The sequence below is a fragment of the Chrysochloris asiatica genome, unplaced genomic scaffold (genome assembly GCF_000296735.1).
Source record: "Chrysochloris asiatica unplaced genomic scaffold, ChrAsi1.0 scaffold00109, whole genome shotgun sequence".
NCBI lineage: Eukaryota > Metazoa > Chordata > Mammalia > Afrosoricida > Chrysochloridae > Chrysochloris > Chrysochloris asiatica.
Genome location: NW_006408627.1, coordinates 6,497,988 through 6,519,047, shown reverse-complemented (window position 1 = coordinate 6,519,047; position 21,060 = coordinate 6,497,988). Strand labels below are relative to the sequence as shown.

General features: G+C 36.9%; 1 protein-coding gene across 1 annotated transcript in view; it reads right to left on the bottom strand.

The window, feature by feature from the left end:
- The window catches only part of PTPN13 (protein tyrosine phosphatase, non-receptor type 13 (APO-1/CD95 (Fas)-associated phosphatase)), a 254,452-nt gene that overhangs the window by 68,158 nt on the left and 165,234 nt on the right, over nt 1–21,060 (bottom strand). Inside the window, exons 21-28 of the mRNA XM_006867768.1 lie at nt 13,511–13,600; nt 13,069–13,176; nt 12,761–12,892; nt 10,146–10,609; nt 8,230–8,361; nt 6,297–6,390; nt 5,236–5,321; nt 4,394–4,556 (exon numbers count right to left, since the gene is read on the bottom strand). Coding sequence (XP_006867830.1) covers nt 4,394–4,556; nt 5,236–5,321; nt 6,297–6,390; nt 8,230–8,361; nt 10,146–10,609; nt 12,761–12,892; nt 13,069–13,176; nt 13,511–13,600 — 1,269 coding nt within the window. The remainder of the gene's footprint in view (nt 1–4,393; nt 4,557–5,235; nt 5,322–6,296; nt 6,391–8,229; nt 8,362–10,145; nt 10,610–12,760; nt 12,893–13,068; nt 13,177–13,510; nt 13,601–21,060) is intronic.

Genomic DNA, 21,060 nt, shown 5'->3' with positions numbered 1-21,060 from the left:
AAAAAAAGTGTACTAAGAAATAACGATTAAGGAAATGGAGAAAAATCTAATGGAACTGTGGGGCACTCATGCAGCATTGTAGGATAAGCACTGGACTGCTAACTACAAAGTTGGTGGTTTACTCCCACTAGTCACCATTCAGAAACCATATCAGGGTTGCTATGAATGAGAGTAGACATGATAGCATGCAACTACAACAATAAACAAAGAGGAGTCTTAATGGTGCTGTAGGATAAGCACTGGACCGCAAGCAAGCAGCTCAAACCCATGAAGTGTTCTGCTCCTGTAAAGATTTACAGCTTTAGAAACCTTATACTCGGTCACTGTGTCTCAATGGCAGTGGGTTTTGTAATGAGCAAACTAATATACCGATTCTGGGAATCCCAGAAAAAGACAAGAAAGAGAAAGAATATTCTAAGAAGTAACAGTGAAAATCTTTCTGATCTGATGAAGGCCATGAATCTACAAACCCAAGAAGCTTTACACACTAAACTGGATATATGTAAAGAGATCTATATCGAGGCACAATATAAACAAACTTTCAAAAACCAGACATAAAGAGACAATTCTAAAAGTAGCAAAAGAGCAGCAGAATGTCACATAAAGAGGATCCCCAGAAAATTAAATATTGATGTCTCTCTTTAGAAACACTGGAGGTTGGAGGCAGTGGAATGACATATTTGAAATGCTGAAATAAAACAATTGTTTAACAAGAATATAGGCAAAACTCTCCCTCAAGAATGATGGTGAAATTAAGACATTCTTAGATAAACACAGAACTGGGCAGTGTTTCATTCTGTTGTGCATAGGATCACTGTGAGTCGGCACTGACTCGATGGCACCAAACAACAGCACATAAAAGCTGAAAGTGTTTGCTACCACTGTTATTTTTAAGTGGTGTTGAGTTGGTCCTGACTCATAAAGACACAGGGTATCATTTATAAGACTATAAATCTTTGCAGGAACAGAAAACCTTATCTTTCTCCATGGAGCGGCTGGTGGACTTGAGCCATCTCCCTTGTGGTTCACAGTCCAGTGCTTATTCTATAGAGCCACTGTGCTCCTCTTGCTACCACTAGGTGTCTGAAAATAAAATCAAAATAGAGTTCACCAGATGGAAAGGAAAGGACACACTAGAGAACAATTCAAAGCTGTACAGAGGGAAAACAAGGAAAGGTCACTAACATAGGTAATTTCATGGACAAATCTCAGGGCTAGTTTTAGGGTATTTTGGTCAATAATTCTAGCTATGTCCATCATGCTTTATTATGACACATGAAAACACGAACAATGATAAGCATACATTTATTGTACAGAGTACCCTGGCATAGTGCTATAAGATAAGCACTGAATTGCTAATTGCATGGTTGGTGGTTTAGACCAATCAGATGCTCCTTGGAAACACTATATCGGGTCACTGTGAGTCAGAAGTGACATATCGGCACTTAACAACAACATACAAGAACCGAGGGAGAAGTGGTATAGGAATAGAGCCTTTACATGTTACTGAAGTTATGTTGGTAGAAATTTAAATCATGTTGTTATAAATGTAAGATGTTAACTGTAATCCTTTTGTAGTCACAAAGAAAATATCTAAAAAATACATACACAAAAGGAAAGGAAAAGGGAATCAAAATGGTTTCTACAAAAAAATTTTAAAAATTAGCAAAACACAAGTGCTGAAGGAAATGAGGAACAAAGAAGGTACAAGATACACAAAAACAAATAGCAAAATGGTAGAAGTAAGTTTTTCCTTATCAGTTAACTACCAGAAAGGTAAAAAACCCAAATACTCCAGTCAAAAGACAGAAAGTGGCAATATGGATAAACATAGAATACAAATCACAAATAGGTTACAAGTAAAAGAGAGGAAAAAACTTAACTGAAATAGCAACTAAAAAAAAACTGGCGTGGAGATTTTAATATCAGCTAAAACAGATTTTAAGTGAAAATCAACTATAAGAGACAAAGAAAGAGTTTACATAACGATGAAGGTTAAATTCACCAAGAAGATATAAGAATGGCAAAGTATCATAGAACAATCACCTAAAACTGGCTAACATCCAAATATATAAAGCAAATACTGACGAAACTGGAGGATGAAATAGTTCTACAATAATAGTTGGGAGATGGTAATATACCACTTTCAATAATGAACAGAACATCTACAAAGAAGTTTAATAAAGAAATAAGTCAAACACACACACAAAAAAAACACAAGTATTGTTATGTTCTTACTTATGTGAAACATCTAGAATAGGCAAATACATAGAGGCCAAAGTTCATCAATGGCTACCAGGGTTGTGTGATAAAGAAGTAGGGTGCGTATTGTTTAAGGATTACAGATATTTTGTTGTTTTTGTTGTTGGGTGTTACTGAGTTAGTTCCAACTCACAGGGACCCTCTCTAGGGTTTCCAAAGAGCAGCTTGTTGGGTTTGAACTGCTGACGTTGTGGTGACCAGTCCAGTGCTGATCCTATAGTGCCATGCCAGAGATTTTGTTAAGGTCAAGGTGAATAAAAAGAAAAGAAAACAGATAATGGTGATTGTTGCACAATATACTAAATGCAATTAAAGTCACTGAATTGTACATGTAAATATGGCGGAACTGTTTTGTTACATAGGTTTCACCACAATTTTATCAGGCTACCATTGCCATGCACCTCACCAAAACACTGCCATGCCAACCTGCCTCCCCATCGCTTTCCCTTCTTACCCAACTCTCTCTCAGTATGTTCCCGATTTCTCCCATGCTTCTCCCTTTCTTTTCTATTATTACATTGTCTTCTTTTGAAATTCAATATTTATTGTGGTGAAAGATGGCTATGGGAAGGCTATAGAGAAAGCTATGGGAAGTAAGTTGACATTTTAATGCTTTGGTGAGGTATACTGCCAAACCTCCAGATAAATGACAATAGCATTCTAATAAAACTCTCATCAGCAACAAAGTTAAAAGAAAGAACAATAGCCAGAAAAAATATTTAAAAATTTTCAGACAGACTGATGGAAGAAATCAAGAATGAAGGGTAGCAATGGTAGTGATAAAGTAGACTGTTGCTGTTTCTTGTTCAAGTGCTGTCTACTCAGTTCTGACTCATGTAGGGCTTCTGAAGACCAGGTGGTGGGATTGACTCGCCAACCCTGCAGTTGGTAGTGCAGTGCTTATTCTACAGTATCACACCAAGACTGCTAAAGTGGGAAAGTTAACTTATATTTTAATAATAATCAGGGCAAACAGTCTAGGGTACACTATTTTTTCTCATTTTAAGACCAATACAGAGTTACTAACACTTGTTTGATTAAGCAATAATTTGTGTAATCATAAGAAAAAAAAAAAAAAAAAGATTGTATACCATCACCATAATTTATAAAATAAAGGATGTTTTAACACATTATAAAGAGGATTGTTGTTGTTAAGTGCCATTGAGTCAGTTCCGACCCATAGCAACCCTGTATAGGGTTTCCGAGGAGCCGCTGGTGAGCTTGAACCACTGACTTTGCAGTTCAAGCAGGTTTGCAGTCTGGCGCATTGACCCACAGCGCCACACCAAGATTCCTAGACTCTCTGAATTAAGAGTTGTTGTTGTCGTTCTTAAGTGACGTCAAGTCGGTTCCGACCCATAGCAACCCTGTATAGGGTTTCTGAGGAACTGCTAATGAGCTTGAAGCGCCGACTTCGCAGTTCAAACGGCTTTGCAGTCTGACGTGTTAACCCCACAGCGCCACACCAGGGCTCCAAATTAAGGGTAGTCTTATATAATATGAATACATTAGCCCTATGAAAAAGTTATTGCTAAATCCATATTGATTTATTTTTTATTTTGCTACCAATCAGTGATAGATCTAAAGATTCGAATAATTTTTATAAAAGAACTATTATCTGGGAATGACTATGTGAATTTCTGTGGCGGACCTGCTTCCCAAGTCCATAAAATAACACAGAAATACAGAAAATATGTGGGTCATGGTTTCACCTGAGTTTGAAGCCATTCTCAGCAGAGATTCATATTTTTTTTCCTTAGCATAATTCATTTTGAAATACATGACTATTTGAGGCATAAGATTATTTCACCTGCTTCATGTATACAGGGAAGGGAAGGGGCTTCAAAAAGGTCATGGAAAAATGGAATCAAAAGATAATTAAATTTTTCACAAACTTTTTGAAGACCCCTTCACACATTCATTATCCACCGTCTTTTGACTTTAAGAGCTGCTAATCAAAGAGTGTGTCTATTGTATATTCATTATGGTATTGATCCAGACTACTCCTTACAACTGACAAGAATAATTAAAGAGATTAGGGTACAAATTGTAATCCAGTATGCAAAAATAACATTTTGAATAAGCCATGAATAATTTTAAGATGAAATGACACAAACTCCCAGGGTCTGACCTTCAGTGACAAAGCTGTAGTCTTTGACATGAGTTATTTTCGTCACCATTTTTTCTTGTACTTGACCTTGGACATCTGATTCTACAAGGGTACACTGTGGGGTTACAGGAACATGTTCTTTGGAGGCTGGAGATTGTCCCTTTTCTAACAATAGATGAACCACCTGCAAAAATGGAATAACACTTTGTTAATGAAGATCAATGATAAGAGAATTGGTATATTTTGAGGGCTTAGTATAATTGATGATATAAAACCATTTAAAGTAACAACCTGGCCCACACAATATAGTTGGCAGGGGGAGATGTGGAAAAAAGCAAGTGATCAAGCTTTCAAAATTAAACTTATATTATTATCTGTATAAAAAGGTAACTTATTGGAAATAAAAGTCTGTCACAAAATTAGCCTAGTCATTTTATAGAAAATTTGTATACTAGAAAAGAATCGCCACTATACTACCATATAAAAACCATAATAAATAATTGGCCAAACTTCCTAAGAGGAATTTAGTATTTAGGTTAAAAAATTACTGGAATTAAAAATCACTTGTAACTGGTAAATGTTAATGAATAAATGGAAAAAAATATATATATAATCTCAACCCCACTTCTCAAGTAATCAGTGGCAATATTAGTGCTAAATGAGATAATAAAAAAATCAGCTTCTTCAATCAAAACCTCTTGTTTTTTGCTCTTCAATTCAAAAGGAAAAAAAAAAAATCTCAGAATGTTATAAAAATGTGGCTTGGTTTTCTGTTTAACAAATTTAGAGCTCTCAATTAGACTTATATTATTCATACATTATTATGCCTTTCTAAGTGAGCTTGAAAGGTTGGTATCTGTTACCTGTCCTGTATTCCTCAATGTTTCCACAGCTTGCTTATGAGTAGCCCCTTCTAGACTAACTCCATTGACAGACAGGACCCGATCACCTGGATATAATTCATAACAAAGCAAATAATCAAATTAACAGCAATTCTACATGCTCCTTCATACCTCATGGGCTTATTTTGTATTAATTTGAGGAAAGACTGAGACAAATTCTGGACAAACTTGACTCAGTGTCTTTTTTTAATATGTTATTTAAATTCTTTCTTCCATCTATGGCTTAATTTCAGAGAAATAACCTTATGAAGATCAATTTAAATCATAAGAAAAGAAATAGAACTATAACTGTAGAGAGTTGGACAGAACTCCCTAGTTCCTGTTAGAAAAGTAGATATTACAAGGGCACTTTCCCTCCCCCATATTCCCTGGCAACCTGCTTCTTAGAAAGTGTAAAGCATTAATAAAAATACTGTCTAGTTATTTTTTGATATAAGAAGGATTTTGGAATAGCATCAAGATAATAATTTCGCACATCTATAGGTCAGCAGTTCAAGCCTATCAGACACTCCTAAGAAATGCTATACAGGGTCTCTATGAGGCAGAACTGACTTGACAGTACTTAACAACAATTTCTTACTTATCAATTACCTCAATATCTGCCAGTTTGCTTTTATGACAATAGTAAAATATTTACTATTTGACTATTTTTTGATTAATGATGTGTATTTGGAGTAATGAATGCTGAGGTGAGAGATGAGAGTCACACTGGCTGTTATGGCCAACCATATATTTCAACTTGGCTGGGCCATAATTTTCCAGGGTTTGGCTCTTGCGTAATGATGTAATTTGGAAGTTAAGTAATGAAGTCGTCATCTTCCATTTTGTGATCTGATACAGTTATCTCCTCCACTTTTGTGCAATGCCTATTTTTGCAAAATGACCTGGTCTTTGAAACCTAACCATGATAAATGAGGAGTCAGTGTTATTTCATATTATGAACTGAAGATCTAGATCAACTTTCAAATTTCTTATTAATTGAATATCCATGCAGATAATTTCTACCCATATAAATACTATACCTTTGTGTATTCTACCATCAGATTCAGCCGCTCCCTTGGGAATAACAGCCTTCACATAAATGCCACCATGTCTGACACTAGTATTTACACCTCCCTAAGTAGAAAAAGACAGATAAAATTTGTTAAAATGAACATTTTTACCCATCTTCTTTCAAATCTGTCACCTAGAGAACTTTCAAGTCATCAGCCAAAGTAGCAGTATCAAGTTAGCATAGGAAATTATTTCAATATCCACAGAGATATTCTAATGAATCTTTTCAAATGTCAAATTTTTAAATAAGAAAATTACATTTTAAAATAGTAATTTTCTATTAAATTATTACAGCATGCTAGATCTTAACTACGTGAGGAATTCTTTTTGTTTTGTAAGTCTAGATCATGCATATAAGCAAGCAGAAAGCAAAACCTACCCATGCAAAATTAACTTGATAACATAACTATCAGGACAAAATATACAAGGGGATTTCAAAAAATTCATGGAAAATTGAATTAAAAGATAGAACTTTTTCCACAAACTTTTTCAAGCTCCCTTGTATATGGAATAATAATGCTTCACATCATATTTACTAATTTTAAAGCAAATTATATCAATCAAAGAAAAAGATGTTTTATTTTAAAACAGTCTGGTAGAGAAATTAATTTATGGTGTAGACAAAATCTAATGAGTGGAGTTACACTCTGTTGTGGTCATATACACTTTACTTCCCTTCACAAGAGGAAGGCAACAAAAATCTAAAGAAATTTAGGGCAAAAGAAAAGAGTCACAGTATTTTTAAATGTACTAGAAAGATGGTGGCTGTGTGCCGTGGAGTCGGTTCCGACTCACAGCGACCATGTACAGGGTTTCCGCGGCTGTAAATCTTTACGGGAGCAAAACACCTCATCTTTCTCCTGCGGAACAGCTGGTAGTTTTGAACTGCTGACCTTGTGGTTTGCAGCCCGATTCATAACCACTAGAAAGATAGGTTTTCTTTTTGATCGCAATATTTTATAAGTTAAATGCTGTGTGACACAAATGGTTATGCACTTGACTATTGCTGCAAGGTTGATAGTTCCAATCCACCTGGTGGTATCACATAAGAAATATCTGATAATCTACAAGATCACAGCCTTGAAATCCCTACGGAGCAGTTCTACTTTGTACTAGAGTTGGAATTCATTTGATGGCAACCACAACAAATGGTATTTCAAAATGGCTTTTTATAACTAACATATCATTTCAAATGGGATAAATAATAATATTGTAATTCAGGGTCTAGTATCCTGGTATGGTGCTGTAGGATAAGCACTGGACAGCTAACCCCAAGGTCAGCTGTTCAAACCCACCAGCCACTCCTTGGAAACCCTATACAGGGTCATTATGAGTCAAAACTGACTTGATAGCACTTAACAATCATAACAGTGCCTTCCTATGTGAAATTCTTAAGATTATTTTGTCAAATAGTCTATGCTAATATTTAACAACCTTACAGTTATATGTTTTCCTAGGAAGCCTCAAAATTTTTAATTCTAGACATGTTTACAAAATAGTTTATGTTCTGCAGAAATAAAGGGCATATTAATATATATAAATCCTCCACTATTCACGATGTAGGTAGAAGATGTATCACTTCATTATTCCATGTTCATGTAAAAGCTGTTAAATATATAGGAAGCATAATTATTAATTTTATAAGTCCTATAATCAGACTGAATAAATATGAAGCTCATGGAGGAAAAAGTAGCAAGTGTCTAATTTTTTGGACTACAAGAAAAAATGACTGACATACACAATTTAAAAAAACAAGATTTTACACATGAGTCCATTTTTAAGTTTTGGAAATATCTGACAAGTGTCCATTTTGAAGCAAAATGATTCAATTAGTAAGTTAGCATACAATCGTCTGCTGGAAATGGAGAAGAGAAAACATTTGAAAACCTTGTCAAACAGTACCGTGACACTTAGCCCCAAGCTGTTATCATTTTTAGCCAGTTCAACCTCAAAGATATCTCCAGGTTTAGGAGGTGATGAAGAAAAAGTTTTAAAACTCATTTTGTTTGATGTATTCAGTGAGGAGGAGGGTTCCTTAACAAAGAAAGAAAGAAAACAAAAACAAAAACAACAACAAAAAAAAAAAAAAAAGAGAGAACAAAAAAAAAAAAAAAAAAAAAAAAAAAAAAAAGAAAAAGGATTTCTTGTTAGAGTCCAAATGAATCAGTATTGGAAGGCCAATATGTTATTGGAAATTTAAAAATATCAAAACAAGGTATTAAGGACAGAGTGACTTCAAAGAACATGATAGTTGGAAGAGATCTTAGAGATCATTGAGTCCAACATCAACATATTTTATGGTTGAGGAAACTGAGGCCCAGAAACAGAAGGGCTTGCTCTTGATCAAACAGCTAGCTATATACGGCAGAAAGTAGCCTGGATCTCAGTTCAAACCAGGCTTTTATATAATCATCATCCAATGCTTTTTATGGTCCCAAATTTGGAAAGAATTTCAATTTCCCTTAAAAACTAGTATCAAGTGGTAGCCATCACCTTAAGAAACCCCGTCGGTACAGTGGTTTAAGTTCCTGGCTGCTAACCAAAAGGTTAGAGGTTTGAACCCACCAGTCACACCACTGGAGCAAAGACATGGAGATTACTGTTGTTGTTAGGTGTCATCAAGTTGATTCTGACTCATAGCGACTTCAAGCACAAGAGAACAAAACATTGCCGCAGGGTTATGCGCCATCCTCACAACTGTTGCTACGCTAGAATCCAATGTTGTGCCTCTGTGTCAATCCCTCTCATTACAGCCTAGGAAACCCTTAGGCAGTTTTACTCTGTCCTATGGAGTCCTGGTGTGACATTGTGGGTTAATGCATTGGACTGCATAGTTAGTTTGAACCACAAAGTCGGTGACTCAAACTCACCAACCACTCCTTGGAAACCTTTTACAGGGTCGCTATGGGTCGGAACTGACTCAACGACACTTTACAACAACAGGGTCCCTATTAGTCCGAGTCGACTCTATGGCACAAAACAACAAGCTATCACCTTGTGTCTCGAAGATGAGCAAGCTTCATATTTGCTCTTATGTTTACAAATCCAACATAAACAGATAATGCAAATGTAGGATTTACTTAAGCATCTTTCACTCAGTAGGAAAAAGGTCTGCTATTTTTCAAATTTGAGATGTATCATTTAATTTATATATGAATGTTAAGCAAGTTTTCTTTCTTAATAGTACCTTAATAGCGCTTTTTGTCAATGAAGCTGAGAAGTAACTACCATATATATAAAGGACTATATAAATGAGCAGAAGTTAAACCCCAATTATAAGGGCATAACTCTCTTGTCAGGAATACTGTGTTTTCAGTGAATAAAGGGCATAAAAGTTCCTTTCTGAAACTGTTTGTGAATGTGAATTTAAATTCATATTATTTCTAGGAAAGTTTCCTGAGAAACCTCTTTGGGAAACTGTACAATGTTGTTATTATTAATTCAGAACTTTAGATAGATTTGGCAAAGTTAATTGTCCACCGAAAGAACTATTAGGAGCAAATTTTTTTTAAAGATACTTAAGCAATCTTATTAATATAAACATTACGTACTAAAAGAAAAAAACAACCTATAAGAAGACAGTTTGATTCTCTCTTTTGTGTTATCAGGTGGTGCGTTCCCAGAATAATAGCTATTTTACAGTTAGTATTTAAAGCTTCTAATTCTCTGAAAAAGCATCACATGCAGTAGCGGTTAGTAGCAGTAGATACAAAGTATTCCTCTTATAAGTAGCTTATCATAACTGTTTCTATGCTATAATATTTTTGTTGGTGTTTTATGCTACTAAATGAAAAACAAAAGATTAAAATTCACTATGCCTTTTTTGATGTTTGATGATCCTGACTGCTCGAATAAGTAGCTTCATCCATGTCTGAATCACCCCGATCTGAGTAATCTGTCACATCAAAAATGCCTGGTGTTTTAGCTTTGCTTCGGTTATTGTCAACGGAAATTCTCTTGTTCTCAGAAGCTTTGGATATTACAGATGAAGAAGGGCTCCCATGCTGTGACTCCTTCCAAGTTCGGTCACCTCCATGGCTGGCAAAGAAGCCATTGATCTGGCTCTGGTACAAGCTGGCACTCTCGGTTCTAGAATCCTGAGAACTCAGGCTTCCTTCCCGTAGGCCCACAGGTGGCCCACATGAGCTGTCTGTAACGTGCCTCAGGGTACCAGGTGGCCAGCTACGATCCACAGAAGAATCTACAGCATTGTCTTGTAGGTAGGAAGGTTTCTTCATGTAGTTTTTCATTCCATTGGCAAGATGCACGGGAGTAGAAGGCACTAAAAGTTACAATCAACGAGAATAACAAATTAGTAGTACACATGTGTGACTTGCACACATACGCAATCTCAGTTGCAGAACAGATACAAAGCAAATGCACTAGATCCATGACTTGAAACTACAGCAGGGACCCAGTAAATTTGGATTCGATCTTTTTTTGTTTCCTACTTTGGTTATTTTTGTGGCAACTCTTATTGTAATGGCGATACCTCTCACATAAATTCCTTTATATCCATCTTCCAAAATCATTTCATATCAGTCTCTGCAAAGACGTAGCTGGTTTCCTATCCAGAACTATATTTTAAACATTGTTGTTATGTGCCGTGGAGTCGGTTCCGACTCATAGCGACCCTGTACAGGGTTTCTGAGGCTTTAAATCTTTACAGGAGCAGAAAGCCTCATCTTTCTCCTGCGGAACAGCTGGTAGTTTCGAACTGCTGATCTTGCAGTTCACAGCCCAATTCGTGACCAGAGCTCCTTAAACCTATTAATACAGGTAGCTAAAACTTACATTTAAGTGCTTTATATGTGCCAGGCAAAGCACCATGCCAATTCTTTACATTTATGATCTCATTTATCGTCCTCATCTGTAAGATAGGCATTTATACATTCACTATTTGATATATGAGCACATTAAGGCTTAGAGAATTCATGTGATTTGCTCAAGGTATAGTAAAGAAGACTATGACCCTAGGTAGCCTGGTTCTGGAGTCCTCCCTATCCTATTGCTCCACACACACTGGTTGTACTTTTGTCACAAACAGTGCCCCACCACTGGACACTCAAAAGAAATCTGGAACAGAGGGCAGACTTTGTTGTTTTTACCTTAAGAAACTCCCACAAACCAACAATAACAAAGAAAACTATAACTCAAGAGTACTTAAGTCTTGTACTTAAGGCTTGTAAGTAGCATAAACAGAAAAGTCAGATCTTCTGATCTTTGTCTCAAGTACCTTTCTTACACAACATGTTAATGGCAGGTACTATTTTAGAGACAAAATGGTTTGGTGTTTTTAAGTTTATGGTTTCTTCTTGTTTATCTTTTCCTTTTTGAAACCTGGTTCATGATGCTGTTGTTGTTGTTAAGTGCCATTGAGTTGGTTCCAACTCATAGTGACCCTATCTAGAGTTTCCGAGGAGGGGATGGTGAATTTGAACCGCCAACCTTGCGGTTCAAACTGACTTTGTGGTCTACTGCTTATTCTACAGTGCCACACCAGGAAGTCATGATAGTACTTCATGTAAAGTCATGATTGTTGTTGTGTGCCACTGAGTCAATTTTCACTCAGCAACACTGTATGGGTGTTTGGAGGAGTGGCTGGTGAGCTTGACCCACCAACCGTGCAGTTCAAACAGACCTTGATGTTGAGTGCTTATCCTACAGCAACACACCAGGACTCCATGAAGTCATGATGATGTTGTTATGTGCCGTGGAGTTGGTTCTGACTCATAGCGACCCTATACAGGGTTCCCAAGGCTGTAAATCTTTACGGGAGCAGAAAGTCTCATCTTTCTCCCATGGAACAGATGCTAGTTTCAAACTGCTGACCGTAAGATTAACAGCCCAATTCGTAACTACTATGCAACCAGAACTCCTTTGAAGTCATGATTGTTGTTGTTATGTGCCCTGGAGTTGGTTCTGACTCATAGCAATCCTGTACAGGGTTTCCGAGACTGTAAGTCTTTGGTGATGGTGGTAGTTATGTGCCGTGGAGTCGGTTCCAACTCATAGCACGACTCATAGCGACCGTGTACAGGGTTTCCAAGGTTGTAAATCTTTACAGGAGCAGAAAGCCTCATCTTTCTCCTGCGGAACAGCTGGTCGTCTCGAACTGCTGACAGTGAGATTAGCAGCCTGATTCATACATAATGAAAATTATTTCTCACTTGATCTAAAAAGTAGATGGAACACACCAAATATTTAAAATTTATTCCAGTGACATCAATTTTGCAAAATGAAACTGTTTTTATGTATATGTCACTAAGAAGGAATGAGACAGACAAGCTTGGAAGGCATGAAGTGAAAAAGTTATACTGATGCAGAACTAAGAATTACATATTAACAAATTCTCCAGAAAGGAGACATTTATACAGACATTCTTGTGTAAAGTGAACTATAACACATAACTAAGCAACACTTAAAACTTTACCTTTGGATATTTTTTCTTTCGGCTGAGAAATAACAAGTGTCACATCTTCAGGTGCATTTTGCAAAATTTCAGTTGCAGCATGGTGGCTGACCCCCTCCAGACTCACACTATTCACAGATATCAAACGGTCCCCTACAAGGAGACAAAGACTTTTATCAATTCAGCATTTTCAACACAGAGAAACACATGCTAAATCTTGGCAACATTATCTCCTTCTGTACTTTTTTCTCCTTAAGTTTTATTTTTGCCATCTGTGCAAATTCATGCCTGTCAGTAAGCACTTAGGAAATTCCCAAAAGGTCAATTACCTGGTTTCAAGCATCCATGCAAGTCAGCTGGTCCTCCAGGGGTAACTGAGCTGATAAATACACCTAGATCCAGTCTTCCCATCTTCTCCCCACCAATAACTTGAAATCCTATGAAACAGCACCTTTTAATAAGATCTCCATGATACCAGTGCTTTCAATAACTAAGGATTAGCAATTCTGCTTGAAACAGAATTGTGGAGCCTCTCTACAGTAAATACGGTAACTCCTGTGCGGTGGAACTACTTGTTGAATTTGCTCAATGTCAATCAAATGATTGCTTGTAGGCATTTCTTTGGCATTTCCTGACAAGTCAGTTAGGTTGATGGGGTTGGGGGTTTGCAATAGTATCTTGACCAGGCTGGGCTCTCGGTGCCAATGTCTGGATTATATACATTTTCTCTTTGTATTCTCACAGTCCTTTAAGAATCCCACAGTGACTTACCTAAGCCATATTTTGCATCTTTTTTCAGGTTCACCAAGGTGATCTCCCTTTCTGGTGAGGACACAATGCTCCATCTCTTGTGTAGCACATCTACTGGGAATTTATAATTTAAAAATAAGTACATATGCTCAAACATTCAGACTGTCAGCATGTTCCAACTGAAATGTTAACAAGGCTTGCTAAGAGACTGTTCACTTAAAAAATGTATTTTAAAGGTGTATCATCTTAAATTTCCACAGTGACATTCAGTTTATAAGATAACTATACCTCTCAGATTTATTCTTCATAAAATGTTTCCTGTGAAATAAGCATATTTCAATTCCAAATGACTTAAATAAATCTCAAGAGGTTAAATGATTTGAGTAGGTTTACTTAGCTAATAAGAAGTCTTGAGAGTCTAGAAAATTCCAAGCTAGGCTGCTAACTGCAAGGTCAATAGAAGCTACTATTCACTCCATAAAAAAAAGATGAGGCTTTCTGCTCCTATAAAGATTTACAGCCTCGGAAATCCCATACAAGTTTGTTATGAGTCAGAAACGACTCGATGGCACACCATCACTTAACTAGTACAGGGAATTACTGAATCTTAAACTTAAGTTTTCTTATCTTGTGTCTCCTTCTGTCCCTGTTAGCATAGCGGGTTACACACTGAACTGCTACCGTAAGGTCAGCAGTTCAAATCCACCACCTGGCTCCATGAGAGAATGATGAGGCTTTCCGATCCCATAAACACTTACAGCCTCTGAAAACCTACACAGGGTCACTGTGAGTTGGAACTGGCTTGATGGCATGCAACAGTAACAGCAGCGAAATAAACTGAATGTCTGCAGTAGAACTAGAATTTACTTTTTCTTGTTTCCACTTAGGTTAAATATATCTATTTATCTAAATAGGCTAACCATTCAGAAATATCCCCTTAACTAATAAATATGTCATTTAATTGCCTTGTTAATAGAGTTAATTCTCCTACTTCCTATTTAAATACATGTGCACATCCAAACACAAGATTCTTAAAGTCAATTAACAATTTGATCCTTCAAACTGGTCTGCATATGAAGGTGGTAGTATTGGCCATGAGTGACTTCAACACATTCATAAAGATATTTTTGAAAGTTAAATATTCAAATTCAACTCCATACTGTGATTCTAGCCATATTACAGCTTTCTGAAAATAGAAGATCATAGCTTCACTAACATGTAAATCAGGATTTCCTTAAGCCTTTATATGTATTTTTATAACAACCAAACCACTATGACACAGACTTTATTCCTGTACTTGCCAACCCATGATCCCCTGATTAAAAAAACAATTATTCTAACGTGTTATTAAAACACTAATAAATTTGCTAGGTAGCGTGTATTACATGTGAATGGAATAGTTCATATTCTAAAAATAATCTTTCATTTCAGAAAACAGTAACAAAAATCACTCATTCTCAAGAGTTAATTGATATTAACTTTGTCCCTCAAGCGTCATTTTAATGCAAGTTTGCCAGTTTGATCTAAAATGATGCTTGCACTAAAATAATATTAAGAGAGGGTTTCAAAAAGTTCAAGGAAAGATTACATTATCTTTTAATTCCATTTTCCACAAACTTTTTGAAGTTCCCTGATAGAATCTAGTCACTAAGAAGCAATCCGTTTTCTAATATATTAACTAGCCCTTCAGTATTTTTAATAACTTCATTAATGCAGTTCCAAAAAATATCAGTAGACAACGGTGTACAGAACCTTATATGTTGGATAGTGTTAAGCAGCAAAAAGCCCATCATTATTTAATCCCTAGTAGAATGAAATTAACTTAGTTAATTTATCCTAATTTAGGCAATTAATTCTAATTTTCAGCAAGAACCAAACCAAGGCTTTGAACTGGTTCTTCCTGGTTCAATCATGGCTGACGAAAGGAAACTGGAGCAAATCCTAATTTAGAACAACGGGAATGGGAAAATTATGGGTCAAAGTCCTGCTAGAGACTTATTCTCCTTCTGAGAGAGCAAGGGCAAGCCTGAATGCTGGATAGTGACCAAATCTCTTTAAACAGCAGTTTCCCACCCAAAGATGGCCGCCGACTACAGTGATTTGAATGTGGGTATTCTCCACTGGCAATAATCCTATCTCCTGAAATAGGATCCTGAAAGGGCTTACTACACCGAGTGTCCCACTTCAGACCTCCGACTTGTTATTTTTCCCACTCTGGCTATTGTTTTGCTCCACCCAAAGTTTAAATTTGGGGATCTGTTCTGACTTTGCTGTATCAGCCATAACAGAATCAATTCAAACTGGTTCAAAGTCCTGAACCAAACACAAAATAAAAGAGAACAAAACCCCTCCAAAAGAATTAAACAAGGGAGTAAGGTCAGGGTAGAAACTGAATTCAGTATGGTTTTGAATTCAGTATGGGACCACATTTGTGAGGTGGTATGAGGGAATAGTTCAAAGTACTTTGTAAAGTGATTAGAGAATGATTGTTTTGAGTTCCTATTTCTTTAGATTTAAGCACCCACTGCTGATGAAATTAATTACTCTGTGGTACTTAAGAAGTTCTGAGGCTCATAGTTTTGTAGGAAACCAAATTCCTATGCAGTACAGATAGAAAAAAGGAAAGCAGCATCAGGAGAAAATAGCTTAGGGCAAATAATAATTCCAGATTTGGTACGTTTCTCACCCTAACTAAGGAGTAGGAGTCCTGGTGTGGGGTTGGAGAATAAGCAATCAACCATAAAGTCTGTTTGAACTACAAGGTCAGAGGTTCAAACTCACCAGTTGCTCCTTAGAAACCCTATACTGGGTCACTATGAGTCGGAACCGACTTGACAGCACGTAATAACAACTAAGGATTTGTTGTTAGTTACCGTAGATTCTGATTCAGTGACGCCACGTATGCAGGGTAGAAGTTCACCTAAGGACAGAGGGGTACATAATCTTGCTAGGTTTCGCGTAGCTTTTGTAAACATAATGTTGAAAAGTCAATTGGCTTTAAACAGAGTGTATTTGCCCTCAATTATAAAACTGATCAATATTCTTGAGGTTGCTATGGAATACAGATGGTCTTTCAAAGAATAAGAATGCCATTTTCTTCCATTTACAACACTAATACTAACAGGACTGGCTATTTGTGTTACTTGTCTAACTAATGAATGCGTGTGTACAAATATTTTTATGTGTATTTCCAGACCCTGGAAAAGGACATCATTTTGGAGAAGCAGAGAGTCACTCAAATAAAGGAAGACCCATAACAAGATGGACTGACACAATGGCCGTACAAAGGGCTCAAGCATAGTGAGGACTGTATAGGGCTGAGCAGTACTGTAGATAGGGTCACTGTGCATTAGAACTGACTCAACATCATCTCCCAACAACACAGCATTTTATTTCTCTAGGCTCCATGGGGGTAAGCCCTGGCAATATGGTCCTGTACAAATTATAGCTAAGAAACCCCTATTGGGGCAATTCTGTGTCACATGGAGTCACTGTGAGTTGGAGTGGACTTGACGGCATTAAAAACAGAGTAGCAACAGAGTAAGTTCTGTATTAAATGATTCATCATTAAGATTTGAGCATTCATTTATTGACTCAATTATTCTTCCATCCTTCAAATATTTACTAAGCCACTTTTCTGTCAAAGTCCCTCACTAGGCTCTTTGGGAAAACAGAACGAGATAATGTATCTAAAAGCTACTAGCACAATAAATGAGAGGTAAGTCACATTAGCAAAGATAAAGTCTACTATTTAGATTGCTGCATTACAAGGCATGAGTCAGACCTTTAAGAAAGGCCCTAAGAAAGAGTTCTGGTGTGGCTCTGTAGGATAAGCACTGGGCCAAAAGGTCGAATGAACCTCAGTCATCAGTTCAAACTCACCAGCTGTCCTTGGAAACCTATCCAGGATCGCTCTGAGTTGGAACCGACTTGACAGTACTTACCAACAACAGCCAGAAGTGCTACAGCATTTAGGAGAGGGGTGAATCTTCCTGCTAGAAGTAAAGGGGAAGACTTCGAGAAGCAGGGTAGGATTTTAAAGAAGTAGACTATGGTGATGATTATACAGCAAATCAGGCACTAGCCAAAGCTGAGATGGTAAGAAGATAGAAATGTTCTGGGGAAACATCATAGACCAGTTTGACTAGAGTCTAAGAGTTGGATAAATGCTTAATTGAAAGGAAAGCTTGGCTAGTCCACTCTTGTAATAGTAGTATCTCCTTCTCCACCCCTGCCCCAGTCTTGGTGGAGTAAGGTGACTTGTAATGTGAAGACAAAAGGAAGAAAGGGTGTTGGTGCGTGGCTAAGTGTTACTAAGCAGGGCTGTGCATGTACTGAGTTTCTATTTATCTTGGTATATTCTCTTTACAAAGGAGATGCTCAAAATACTTCTCCAATTAGTTTAAAATAAGTGGGAGTGGACTTACCTGAGTGTACATGGTACATGAAAACCAAAGTAAAATGAAAGGCATTTATAGAATTCAATGAAGATCAAATAGAATTTATGAATCTCTGAAACTGAGACAGCTTGGTATTTCAAGTACCGAAATATTTCTGTTATTTTAATTATTACTAAATGGAAATAAGCATGAATGCTCAAATAGTGTGCATTTTGAAATGCCTGAAATAAGTTTCTTTTCTTATGGAGTCCATAACCACAGCAAAACTTGCCAAGACACACTTTAAAATGGAAAAACAAAAACTAACTCAATCCACTGCCATTGAACCAATTTCAATTTATATTGACCCTCCAGAACAGGGGAGTACAGTAGCTCCACACGATAAGCACTGGACTGCAAACCACAAGGTCTGCAGTTCAAGCCTGCCATCCAGTTGCTCTGCAGGAGAAAGATGAAGCTTTCTGTTTCCACAAAGATTTAAAGCCTTGGGAACCCTATACAGGGTTGCTATCAGTCGGAATCAACTCGATGGCACTTAACGTACAGAACAAAGAACTTCCTTATGGGAATTTTGTAAATCTTTATGGAAGTAGACTGCACATTTTTCTCCTGTGCAGTGGCTTGGGAGTTCAAGTCTCTGAAATTTTGGTTAAAGTGAGAAAAAACAAAAACAAAAATGCACCCCTAATTTGGAATTTCAAGTTCTAGTAATGTATGCTGGTGCCATTCTCAGTAATGCTTACCAGGGAAATAAGTTAAGAAGAATTGATAGATGTGTAATTTACAAATTAAATGTTGCTTTTTTAATCTCTCATAAGGTTTATGTGGATTCTATGCAGTTCACATAAACAGAAAATATCAACAAGACGTTTACTTGAGTTTTATTGACTAATAAAAGGCATTTGACTGTGTGGATCATAACAACAAACTATGGATAACACGGTAAAGAATGGGAATTCCAGAACACTTAATTGTGCTCAGGACGAATCGGTACACAGACTAAGAGGTAATCATTCTAACAGAGTAAGTAGATACAGAGTGGTTTAAAAATCAGGAAAAGTATGTGTCAGGGTTATATCCTTTCACCATATTTAATCAATCTGTATGCTGAGCAAACAATCTGAGAAGCTGGATTATATGAAGAAGAACGAGGCATCAGGATGAGAAGACTCATTAACAAACTTCCACATGTAGATGATACAACAATGCTTGCTGGAAGCAATGAGGACTGATGAGGAACAAAGACTTCGGCCTTCAGTATGTATTACAACTCAATGTAAACATAATGGAAATCCTCACAACTGGTTTAATCAATAATGGAGAAAAGATTGAAATTGTCAAAGATTTGATTTTCCATGGATCCACTATCAACACTCATGGTATCAGCGGTCAAGAGATCAAATTATATATTTACTGCATTAGACAAATCTTCTGCAAAAGACTTCTCTAAAGTGGTGAAAAGCAAAGATATGCTTTGAGGACTAAGGTGTACCTGACCCAATTCATGGTATTTTCAATCACCTCATATGCATACAAAAGTTAAATGATGAACAGGAAGATTGGAGAAGAAGCCATGCATTTGAATTTTCGTGTTGGTAAAGAATAATGAAACCACCATGGATTGCCAAAGAAAGATAAATCTAGGAAATCCCTCATAACATGGATGAACCTGGATGCTGAGTGAAATAAGTCAATTACAAAAGGCCAAATATTTTATGACACCACTATTATAAAAACTCTAGAAAAGGTTTTCATACTAAAAGAAACATTCTTTGATGGCAACCAGTGGTGGGAGGGAAGGGCGAGTAATTCATTGGCTAGAAGGTTAACTTGGGTGATGGCGAGGACAATATACAAGAAGAAGGAGGGTGGCTGAAGAATGATGAAGTCAGGTGAAGACACAGGGAGGTATGCATGGGTTAACAGACTAAACAGTGCTATATACACAACTTTGGAACAACAGAGTTTTCTGTACATAGGCTGAATGGTATGGTAGGGAGGGTGGGATGGACATATCTGGTGTGTGTGTGTGTGTGTGTGTGTGTGTGTGGTGTTGTTGTTGTTTTTAAGTACTACTGAGTTGGTTCTGACTCACAGTGATCCTCTGTAACGTATCCAAGGAGCACCTGGTGGTTTTGAACTGCCAAATCTGTGATTTTTAGTCCAAATATTGTTAAGTGCCTGCATGTCAGTTCTAACTCATACTGACCCTGTATAGGGTTTTCTGAGGAGTGGCTGGGGGTTTGAACTGCTAATCTTGTGGTTAGCATCCAGCAATTATCTTACAGTGTCACACCAGAACTCCATATATGATGTTGTTGTTAAGTGCCGCTAAGTTGGTTCCGACTCACAGCAACCCTGTATAGCGTTTCCAAGGAGTGGCTGGCGAGTTTGAACCACTGACTCTGACTTTGATGTTCAAACTGACCTTGTGGTCTAGTGATTATCCTACAGAACCACACTAGGATTAAAAAAAAAATTCAATATATACACTACAAATATGAAAAAAAAAGGAAAGGATATTTGTACATGGGTAACCACAGGGAGGTAGCAGGGCAACTGATGTTGCATGGAGGGGACTGCAATCAGTGCATGATTTGTTAAATGTAAAACTGATGATGTTGTCTGTACACCTTCACTCAATTCACAATACAAAATAAATAAAATAGAATGAATAAATCTGTTTTGGATGAAGAATGGCTCGATTGATTCTTATGTACTCTAGATACGTCAGAAAGGACCCATCCCTGGAGAAGGGCATCATGTTTTGGTAAAGTGGAAGGTCAACAAAAAATAGGAAGACCGTCAATGTGATAGACTAACACAGTCAGAGCAACAACAGGCTGAAACTTAATGATCATTGTACAGATGACACATGACCTGGCAGAGTTTTGTTCTGTTGTACACAGGGTCACTGTAAGGCAGAATCGTCCCAACAGCACCAAACAACAACAGAAGCTCACAATTACAATAGTTGTACTCACAGGAATCATAGATATCATTAACTTTCTTTCTTTCTTTCATTCATTCATTCATTCTTTTTTTTTTTTTTTTAAGGTTTTTATTGTGGATTGAGTGAAAGTTTTCAAGGCACATCATCGGTTTCACATTCAAACATTCATATACCTTGTTTCATTACATTGATTATAATCCCCTCCACATACCATCAGT